Genomic DNA, 12,037 nt, shown 5'->3' on the forward strand with positions numbered 1-12,037 from the left:
GGCAGGGGTGTAGTACCCCTTAACATCCACTGTTTACATCATATTAAAAAAAATACATTAACCTACCGACCTAATTTTTTTCATGAAAGGTCAAACAATGATTTTTTTTCTTGGCCGTATGAATACATACCCAGCAAACACAAAACGTTTGTCAGGAAATGGGGTATAAAACGTTTTAATTATATTCAAACAATTTTGGAAAACTTGCTGCAAAACAGTCTACTAACATGTTTTTAAATAACAACTCTTAAAAAAGTTGACAAAATATGCTGCATAAGAAATATTTGACAGTAACAATTTGACAACATTTTTAAACATTGTTGTAGTGTGTTTTTTTAATCAAACATTTGAAAAAAAAGCCCTTTATATAACCAAACAATTAAAAGGGCATTTCGTGGCCCACAGCCTCATCCCCCCACTTTTCTCAAAAAAATGTTGAGATTTTTATACCACTGGAAACCTCTGGCTACATAATGTTTATGTACCAAAAATTTCTTGCTGATTGATTCGTTTAGCGAAAATATTGTCAAATTTGAATTTCGTTCTGGTATACCAGAACAAAATTACAACACTGGCCTATGGAGCAGTGTAATACACATCATGCATAACTCACAAACGCAAAATCAGAATCAACTGACATTTTGGGAATAAGCAATTTTTGTGGATGAGGATGCTAGGATCACGAAACCCTCCTTTAAATGTTATTAAAACATTTGACCAAAACCAAAACATGTTTGGTAACATGTTTAATACTTTATAAAAACATGTTTGTGTTTGTTGGGCATATTGTATTATGTTGGGTGAAAAGATGGGGGAGCACATATTTTGTGATGCATATAATTATGTTTGCACACCGAAGCCCTATTTGTTTTTAAAAATGCATACATGTACTTTTTTATACTTCAATATAATTTTTCCAGAGTATTTTATATACTCCCGACCCGAGTATGGTACTCTGGAACATTTAACAATATTATTGCCAAAAGAGTTCTCTCCCTTCACACCATCCTTTGAACTGCACATACAGCACATTCCAATTGGAAGGAAATATATTTTATTGTTTTTTCAAGTTTTTGAAATTCTTAATCATACCACAATCATTATGGTTCTCAGAGATTTGAGCTATTTTAGATGAATAAGTTGAGATGCTGTGGAAAGCTTACAATACTCCCACAAAAATCTGAATTGTGCATCCTCCTCCTGACACGCCATCAGGCACTCCATAAAAGGACATGGGGTTGGCTTCATGACAAGTTAGACTTTTACAAATCTGTGTAATCCAAAAAAGACAAGGAGCAAAAAAAATATTTTTAATAAACCATCAAATCTCAGACTTATTGTTCTTGCTTGTTCTTGTTTGTTTGTTGTATAGTGTGGCAAGCATTTGCTTTTGGAGTAAATGATAGGGGTGCATTTTAGCATGTTATTTTTGATTACAATGAAAGTATGACATGACAAGGTCTAGCACAGCTGACTGTGGTGGCAGTATGACTTACTACCAGTACTAGTCACAGGCATGATAAATGCACTTTTAAGTTTAAAGCTCTTCAATAGAGGGCAGCATTACATGGAAGTAGTAAGTCTCAACCTGGTCTCAGTACATGTACAAGCCCTGAGTAAATAGTAGTTAGTACAGGGCACTATGGGTTTGGGATTTTCTTTTGCTACATTAGTGGAACCAATGTTTATTGGCATCCTTAAATCTGAAAGGATAAAAATTTGATTGATTCCATTTTTTTTCTATGCCTCCTGTGGATCCCACGAGGGGTCGAAGGTCACAGTGGGGCCAAAACTTAAAAATAGTCCCATCGTGTTGTAGTGTATCTCAAATTATTTCTCTTAACTTTTTTTCTTCTCTTTTTTTAAATGAAATGATTTTTTTTAAACTAAAAAAAGGTGAGGGTCGGGCCTATTTTTAGGGTCTGTCGGGTTACGACAATCGAACAATTTTTTAGGCTATGGGGGATTAACCTGTCGATTGGGTCAAGTTGTGAATTTGAATATGTTTGATTGAAATCAGGGTTCAGTTTTTGGTGGCAAAGTGACATAAACCCATTTTTGCCTTGATTTAAACTGGCAAAAACTCATATATAGTCAGTCAAATATTAAAAACGAATACACAAAGCTCATGCACATAAACAGTAACACACAACTTTCAATGAATCATTCAATATATTTTTTGTCACACCCCTGATAAATATTGTGACTAATTTTGCATTTTCTCAAAAAATAACTACACACTGGTAACAAAAGTTATGTATATTATAGGGGCAAGGAATTCAATTAGGCCTACTTCACAGAAATTTCAGTGATTCAAAACAAGTGGTTCATTATATTATGTTAAGAAATGAGGTACATTCTAGCGGTACCTCTTTTCTTATCATAAATAACATACCGCTTGTCTTGAGTCACTGAAATTCCAGTGTAGTAACTGGATTCCTTGCCCTATAATATACATAACTTTTGTTACCAGTGTGTTAAAATGTATTATTTTTTGAGAAAATGCAAAAATATTCTAAATTTATCAAGGGGTGTAATACCAAACAAAAAAATAGATTTGACTCATGTCCCCAGCGTGCATTAGATTTATGCTGCGCATTTGCTCATGAAAAATTGCAGAAGTTTAATTTTATTTTTCATTTTAACAAAAATTATACTGAACAGCTACTATAATATCTGTGACGTGTCATGTCAAAAGGAGACACTTTTGGGCAGGATAGCAAACGGAGAAATAGCAAAAAATCTGCCCAGGGTGATTTTTTCACAATTTGGGTTTGTTGCGAATTTGTGATGTTATTTAATGTTAAAAATATTGTCTGATAGTTTCAGACCGGAATATAACTGGCATCTTGTATTTTTTGAGACATTTTTCAAGGTAATTCCTACTCTCAACATTGTCAATAATATTTTTTAAAGGCCGATATCTCAATTTCCAATTTTATAATACCATAACTTACAAACTCAATATCTTCGCTTAGGAATGTCCAATTTCATTGGGGAAAACGGCGTTGTGGAGCAAAATATCTCGATATTTAAGATATGTTAAAACCTCAAAATTTATAACCTGCCCAAAAGTGTCTCCTTTTGACATGACACGTCACATTTAATGTTCAGTTTCAAATTTGCTTCCGATCGAATCAGCAACTTAAAAATGTATCACATAGGCATATACAGCTGTACAGCTTAAACGCAACATGAATACTTCAAACCAAGTTCAAACCCATCAAATTACACTAGTGTAGGGTGAAATGCCATTTTAATACTATTCTGTAGGCCCTACATACAAGGCTACAATAACCTACATGGGGGGGGTGATGTATGACAACACTATAGATTTGCATTTGGGATATAATACAATACTAGTACCTGAAATGGGCATTGTTGAATTTTTAAAAAAAACGCTCACCGCATTATATTTTTAATTCCCAAGGGACATGAGACAAATAAAAAAATTTTTTTCCCTAAAATTAAAAAGTTTTGAATTTGATATGCTGCATTTCAGTTAAATGCACTGAGTGAGCAATGAAAACCCATGCCTTTTATTAAAGGAAGGTGACCTGATATATTTGGAAAATTAAATTTACGTATAACATAAAATGTCATCCCTTTCAAGCATTCATGCAAAAAGAAGACGTAATGTTTCTTGTAAATGTGACTAATTCCTAATGGAATTACCGACATTTATACAGCGTGATTATTGGTAGTCTACTATGTTTTTATGAATGATAATCATCATGATCATGTAATATATTGATTTCAAGTGAAAGGCCCTATTCTCTCATAAACATATTGAAATTAGAAGTTCCAACTCAGTGTATATCCGAAGATATCATCAAAAAAACTGCCTAACTGGTATACCATATTTGAGACTAATTCAACAAGTTTTTTGAGGATTTCTTCGGAAATATACTGATTTGGAACGCCAAATTTCAATATGTTTATGATTGAGAAAAATATGAGCTTTCATCTGATACCAAAATTAGCATTTTGACGAGGTAAAGTGTGGGGATGTCATGAGATTGTCAATCAGGTTACCCACCTTTAAAACTGCGGCAAAAACCTGCAAACTCCGATTGAAATTGGCAATGAGCTATTTTATACCCAAAATCCAACCACAAATTTCTCTTAACCCTAGCTATTCACTAGAATGAAAGATAGTGACAACTCAAATGTAGGTTTTCAGAAATTTTCTGTTTTTATTTCATAGTTTTTATAAATATCTCTTTTACTATACATTATAAGTTATACAAAACACAGATATTTCACATAATACAATTAGTTTTAAAGCAGTGAATGAAGCAAATAGCACAATTCTTTACAAAAAGTATGCCTCGTGTTGCTTTGAGTTTAGTAGTGAATGTCACTGCAAAGATACTCAGTATTGAGTATCTTTGGTCACTGTAAGATTTAGGCTACTACTTAGCCTTGAAATATGCATGCTGTTCTCCGAATCACAGCAGAATATGCTCGTGTACAGAACAGTTAGAATTTTGAGGTCACTACGAAACTCAAAGCAACATGGGTCACAAGGTATAGATCATTTTCCAAACCTAGTATGGAACGCCACTCCCATCTTTGATATATTACCTTACATGTATAATATATATATATTAATCCTTCATTGAAACATTTTACACTAAATTATACGCTTTTTGAGTTGATGTTGAGGTAGTGCAATGTCCATGAGGAACCCATAGAGCATAGACAGTAGAAAGAAGAGGTAGTGGCAATGACCCCATCCTAAATAATACTGAATACTGTCTAATAAATGCCCCTGGGGTGTGACATTTTTTAAAGCGGCGTTTATTGGAAGTGAATTTCGGACAAAAAAATTGAGTTTTGTCAGCAAAATACAGAACACTTCCAGTTTAAGTTCTATTTTATCACAAATTACTTAGGTCCATCACTTAATCGATGGCCAAATGCTAGTTTTAAGCTTACCTATCTGCTATAGCATAGCATACCAATTTTTGCATTTCGATCACATTTACTTTAAAAGTGAGCAGGGCGTTTATGAGAACGAATATGGAAAAATTTGCATTGAAACTGGCAAATAAATATCAATAAACTTTGTTTTAAAAAAATGATATGCTTGCAGATATCAAGGTGTATTTATAATTGACTGTCTCCATATTATTCAAGTAATAAGACTTATTAATTAAGTTTTTAATAATTTATTCATACCAATTGCATTTTGCCTTAAGATTTTGAAACAGCTTAAAATTTTACTTCTTACCATTTAACAAGCATCTCAGAATCCCAAACTCTAAATAGCACAATAGCAGTGCTAATAATTTTGAAGCACACATCTTACAATGCTGTAATTTGTCAATTTTTTTTAAGGCAACAGCGCCTTTCATAAACTATAATAATGGTTAAAACTTGTACATGTAATCATAAAATTAGCCACAAATCATGCATTCCTTTCCTGTAACATTATTTCATCACTTTAATAAATATTTTGATAGAAAGCCACAAAAATGGTATAAGAGATATCACGGTATAGTATAATGCAAAATCTTAATTTTTATAAAACAAAATGCTAATGGCAATCAGCAATAAACAGCTTCAGGGTGGTCTTTTAAAGATCACTTTTAGTAACACACACAAGTTTCATATAAAGTGGTGAAATTTCAACCCTGAATATAGACCTGTCCAACAACATATTTAAATTTGTTTTAATTTTTCATGCTAAAGTTCCAAAAAGCTTGAAAGGTGTTCTTAATATAAAATTTTTGTTTTTGTTTTATATATATATTTTTGAGTGATAAAATGCTAATCTTATGTTATTAGGCAGGTCTTTACACCAATTGTTCCAATATGGAACAACTAACATTTTTCCATTTAAAGAATTATAAATAATAGTTCACCCTGCTTTAAAACAAACATTAAATTTGCATTGCTAGTTCAAAGTCAAAGTTTTCAAGTATTTCATACTTGAGGATGGAAGAATTTATATTATAGTCTATCTATATTTCAGTTGGTGACCCTGTCATACTGATGTCTGATGTGGAACTGCAAGACATTCTAATGAGGTACTTGCTGATGGCATAGCGGAGGGATTGCAAGATGGATTTGTGGACATAGTTCTTGGTGTTGATGATGTGCTCAGTGGATCATACTGTACTAGTAGCGATGAGCCGTTTAGATTGAATGGCATTGCACTCAGTGGTTGTTGACTCTTTGAGCATGGACAGCAGCTCCTAAAGAGGGCGCCAATTCTGGTAAGTGCACGGTCCAGTGGATCTAATGAGCGAAGTGGTTCTGGAAGGAATGCCCAGCTTTGCAGTTTTTTCGGTAACACATGAGGCTTCTTGCACTGCAGCACATTGACGATAACGACAAAAGTAGCAAGAAGGATGACTGGTATGCCAACGCCAGCCAGAGCCCAGATGCTGATCATAGAAAGTCCGAAGATGCTCACGGGGAGAACAAAGAACATCATCAACAGGTAGAAGAAAGCGAACCAGCGGTACTTGGCAGTAGTGTTACCAAGCATCTTGGCCATATTAATGGGGACTTTCCTCATGACTGGGATAGGATACCAGATGAGAATACCACTGATGTTGAAGAACAGATGACAGAGTGCAATCTGGATACTGTTATCAAGCTTGTTCCCAGAGCTAGCCAGCGATGCAAGGATGCCAGTGGCAGTAGTACCAATGTTGGAGCCTAATGTCAAGGGGAACATGCGCTCTAGTGTAATGACGCCAATACCAACCAGAGGAGTCATGGCGGATGTGAATACCGAGCTGCTCTGGACTAAGAAAGTTACTACAGCTCCAACACAGATGGCAAAGTAACCGGTGAGATACTTGAGAGGACCAGGGAAGTCTGCGTTGATGGTCTTCTTAATGATACCAGCCATGCGACCTTTCAGGACGGAGTTGAGAAGTTTGACCATACATACAAGGCAGATGCATAAGGCAGCCAGGGAGCAAACAAGTAGAATTGCACCAACAGCTCTCTCGGTTAGACCTGTGTTTGCCAACAAATAGTGACCTGGAAAGAACAAAATAATAAACAAAGAAATATTTAGTATACTATATATTACACTTGATATTTAGACTAGAGAGACAAAGATTTGCAAAGTTCTTACAATAATACACATCTGCTGCCTGTATCAGTAATCTTATGTTCACACTCCCAATGTTTTTGTGGAGGCCGATGGTGTCTGCCCTTCCATCAAAAAAAGTCTCATTTTATGCTTGTAGGATGTAGGTTAAATTCTATGGTATTGTTCTAATTTGAAAAGTTGCACAAATTGAATAATCTCCATTTATGTGTAGTCATTCCAATTTATTTATCTACTTCAATAATAAACATATATTCAATCCGCATTTTCTCAGAGTATACATTAGTTGTAAAACAGGCTTATATTTAGTCAATGTTGACATTGTCAATAATAAACATATTTGATCAGCATTTTCTTATCACTAACAGGCTGAAGTAAATGTTGACATTGATAAACAATCTTCATTCAATGTTGGTTTAGTGCAAGTTCATTCAGTTTGGCAACAAATTCTCAACCAACAAAAACACATTTTGAATACCGTATTTCGTCAAATAAAATCCCCCCGGGGGCGTTACATTTTCCCAAGGGGGGGCATTTATTCAAGATAATTCCTGTTAAAATCATTAGGTAAACTTAAAACTCACGCTAAAATGACGATCTGGTTCACTTCCAGGTTTCCAATCCAGATTTTCGCCAATTATCAACATTATTATTGACCATGTGGGCAATTCGGAAGCTTACTACACAAGATAGCATGGAAATATTGGCATATTTGAAACATCTTGGTTGAAAAAAGTGGTGGGGCGTTTATTTGACAAAATACGGTAATTGTTTATCAACGGAGTAGAACAAGAATCTGAACAAATTGGCCTAAAGATTAGTAAACCTCACTTACATTTCTCAGTTCCTTTTGATACATATTCAACAGCGGTCTCATTGGTTCCATTCACCAGTTGAGTAATATTGACTGCAACCATGTCTTTCTTACACCAGACTTTGAGGAGGTTAGCTTCTTGGGAGGCTATCTCGCCAGTAGCAACCTTCTGGATCATCTTGCTGTCAATCTGTATCGGGTAGAAAAAGGAATTTTTCATAAATATAAATGCAATATTTCTTCCTCAAAATACCTCCCATTTTACAGAGTAGTCAAAAACAGCAAAAAACATGTCTAAAATATAAATTCAAATTAAAGGATTCAAATTGTACAAGATTTAAAAGGGCTTTGAACCAATTTATATGAATCTGGCATGATTTAACCATGGAAGAAAGAGATGATCTCTTTCTATGATTTTAAATGAGGCAGCTCATCTTGTTTGAAGCGGAAACATTTGCCACTTCCTGATTACGGCTCTGTCAAGAATCAAACAATTCCCATTTGAGTAGCGTAGAAGTATAATTTTGCTTTCTAATTCCCATATTGCAGTGAATTTCTATCTCTGTATTCTTGTACAATGTCTCCAACCGGGGGCACTTAGAGATGATCTCTTTCTTCCATGATTTAAAATGAGACAGCTCATCATGTTTGAAGGGGAAACATTTGCAGGATCAGAATTTCATTTCACAGTGCGAGAATCTATCAATTTGCGGGAATCATTTGATTCTCACAAATCTACTAAATGTAAACTACAATAGTCTGCGAGAATCAACTTTGATTCACACAAATCGGTTTACGAGAATCTATTCTCGGATTCACGCCGAAATTCTGACCCTGCATTTGCCCCTTCCTCACTTCCCGGTTACGGCTCTGTCAAAAATCAAATGATTCCCATATTGCAGTGAATTTCTATCTCTGTATTCTTGTACAATATCTCCAACCAGGGGAACCCTAAAATCTAAAATTACAAAAATGTCGAATTTTGTAGCAATTTTGTACAAAATTTGTTGATTTGCCCACCCCACCCCCTCCCCCACGGTCTTCAACTATCAGAAATAACCCTCTGTGCACCTTAATATGTTAGGTTTAGTATGCATCCCATGAGGGTTTTCTTGTGTTGCTCTTTAAAAATAAAACAATCTTGTCACATTCTTACCTGCACAATTTTCTTGGAGAAAGGTTTGGTTAGTTTCTTGAGAAGTTCCACATTGACCTCGCCATTGGTCTTGATGTTAAACTTATCCACAATGATCCTGGTTAGGTGATAGAGGTATGAAGTTGCGACTTCCATAGGCAGCAGAATGATCACGGAGAGCCAGTTGAACATGTCATGGATGGTGGCACCACCGAAGGCACGCCGAATTGCTATGCGGTTGCCAGAGTGGGCGAGGGACACAATGGTGTTGGTGACGGAAGTACCAATGTTTGCACCCATGATGATGAAGATGGCTGGTTTGACGGGCAAAACTGATGGAAGTAGACAAAATAAAAAATAACAATTAGATGAATTTCTTTCTACTGTTGCGGGTTGTTCTTCAAAACCATTTTCACATTCTTTTTTTTTCTCCAAACTACACAGGTTTTTAAGTTTCAAAACCAAAATTCCTGGCACATTAAAGGAGTATATTTTGTGATCCTAGCATCCTCTTCTTATGACATCTTCCAAGATATCCACGGCAAAAGCTTTTCCCAAAATTTCAGTTTATTCCGATTTTGCGTTAGCGAGTTATGCATCAGCATGCCATCATTATGTTACTATATTACACTACCCCATAGACAATGTGAACATTGTAATTAATTTCACGATATCTTTGCTAAACAAATTAATCTGCAAGAAATTTTTTGTACATATAAACATTATGTAGCCACTTGTTTCCAGTGATATAAAAATCTCAACTTTTTTTTTTTTTTTTAAGATTTACTTTCAAATTTACTTATTTTGGAGGGTCACTGTTTTCTAAACAAAGAACCAATTACACCATATTACTTACTTCCAGCTGCAACAATGGAAACAACAATGGAGGTTGAAGTACTGGAACTCTGCACAAGAACAGTAGCCAGGATGCCAATCATCAGACCACAGATGGGGTTTTGAAGCAACTTGTTGTCACCGAAGACCTCACCAGCTTCTTTGCCTCCAAGGAGACGGAAGGCTGAACTCATTAGATCCAGGGAACAGATGAAGAAGTAGAGAAGGGAAACGATGAGGATGGGCTTGGTAAACCAATCAAAGACAACACGTTTGATCTTGCCTGCTGTACTGAGATCTGGATGGAAGAAACAAAATTTTTTAAGTTGTTAAATATAGTGATACTACCGAAATTTGCCCGAAAATGGGCATTTGATTTTTTAGGGGGGATGAGTGATTTGAAGTCAGGTCATATAAAAAACTTCTGCTTACTGACTACTGAGAGCATGTAAATACATACTTAAAAAATAGCTTTACAGGCCTACCCATATTAATGCACATTTTAACAACAATGAATTCTGACAAAACAAAAAATAATAATTAAGTATGGTTTGTATTCTTTTGTACAGCAATATTTGAAAATTTTCAATAGTCACCCGGTACTAGGGTCAAGTGAAAGGGCAGTACTTTTTAAACCAGTCAGCTCCACAACTATAGAATTTAATTAAATATTATATTTTTAAAAAGTAAGGTTCATGATGTGAAGACATTTATATTATGCTCCAGTTCTCATCACAAAGACGTTCTGCAGCAAAATTATGAAATTTTCTTCCCCGTTCTCCCCCCCCCAAATTATATATTTCCATTTTTTTATTGGCTGTGCCTACAACTGTTACATATTAAATCTGAAATAGAACCCATGTCATCCAACACCGCCAACAAGTAACTGCTGAAACAAACAAGGCCTACATAAAATCGAAATTTATATAGATTGAAATAACCCGCGCAAACCCACAGCCACTCAACTCGAGGGGGTTTTCCCCCAAATCGGTATCACTGAGCTCCACTAGCACCACTCTTGTTTGAAGGAAAATCAATATTGGGCCATTATATTTATAATGATTATTTAGTGCGCCAATTTGCAATTTGTTCAACCGGTATGGATCATGGATAAAAATAATTTAGACATTTTTTTAAGAAATCCTAAATTTTAACAATAAATTATGATAATTCTGAGCAATGCTGGCTGAAACCAGTTCCGATACAATACTACGAAACCGTGTGCATGTGAAAGCCACGGGCACAGTGACGTACGAGTTTCCGTGTAAGAACAAGGACGGATGAAAAACATGTGCGTTGGGATGGGCAACGAACATGCCGGCGAACATACGGAAGGCAAATGAGATAATAAAAAATATATAACTGAACGAGTGAATTTTAAAACTATGATGACTATGAACATGATGAATTACCTAACTGAAATATATGATAAATCGAGTTTTGCCAAAATTAAAATAAGCCGGTGTGCAACGCATCCATGGATTAATTCTATTTCTAAACATGACTAAGAAAAGTTAATCATACATACAATTTAAAATATTAGGATTTGGTAACTTACCACACCACTTTGTTCCCATCTCAATTTCGGACAAGGCCCATGGATCATCTGCCTTCTTGAGCTTCAAAATCTGGGGTAACATATCGGTGTTTTCTGTCACTGGGGCTTTCTTGATAATTTCAGGTACATCATCAAGTTGATCAACGCCCATTTCAATTTTGATGCACTGAGCCGCTGTAGCTGCATCGTCGACCTGTAAATGATAAAAAAAAATATATATACAGACATTTAATAACATGGAAATTAATGTAATAATAACAATGCTATTTCATTTATCGTATGATAGTCATGCTTTCAATTGTAGTAGTTTGTATTTTTCATACGATTGGCGAGACATCGGTTACACAAATCACGACAATGAGTGAATGACAAAAAATGGTTTCTCTCACCTCACGAATATCCCAAATAATTTCCGTTTTCTTTGGGCTCTCATACGGTGGTGGTGGATCGCTTGGTATCGGATCCTCTTCCATTGATGGTCTTATGTTTTGATTATCCATGACAAAAGATATAGTAGATAGTAGAAGTAGTAGTAAAATTATCAGTTGTAGTACTGTTATCGGAGTGAGATATGTTGACTTGACGATCGTCCATTAAAGACTGCCGGTTCGTGGCAAATAC

General features: G+C 35.3%; 1 protein-coding gene across 1 annotated transcript; it reads right to left on the minus strand.

Moving 5' to 3' along the window:
* Positions 1–4,172: 4,172 nt before the first annotated feature.
* On the minus strand, positions 4,173–12,037 carry LOC140153655 (sodium-dependent phosphate transport protein 2A-like). Its single transcript, XM_072176459.1, has 6 exons — positions 11,806–12,037; positions 11,417–11,609; positions 9,881–10,156; positions 9,046–9,356; positions 7,911–8,079; positions 4,173–7,002 (listed from the first exon to the last, which is right to left on the minus strand). The coding sequence occupies exons 1-6, from the start codon at positions 11,914–11,916 to the stop codon at positions 5,993–5,995; spliced, it is 2,070 nt and encodes a 689-aa protein (XP_072032560.1). The 5' UTR covers positions 11,917–12,037; the 3' UTR covers positions 4,173–5,992.

The sequence above is a fragment of the Amphiura filiformis genome, chromosome 1 (assembly GCF_039555335.1).
Source record: "Amphiura filiformis chromosome 1, Afil_fr2py, whole genome shotgun sequence".
NCBI classification, from domain to species: domain Eukaryota; kingdom Metazoa; phylum Echinodermata; class Ophiuroidea; order Amphilepidida; family Amphiuridae; genus Amphiura; species Amphiura filiformis.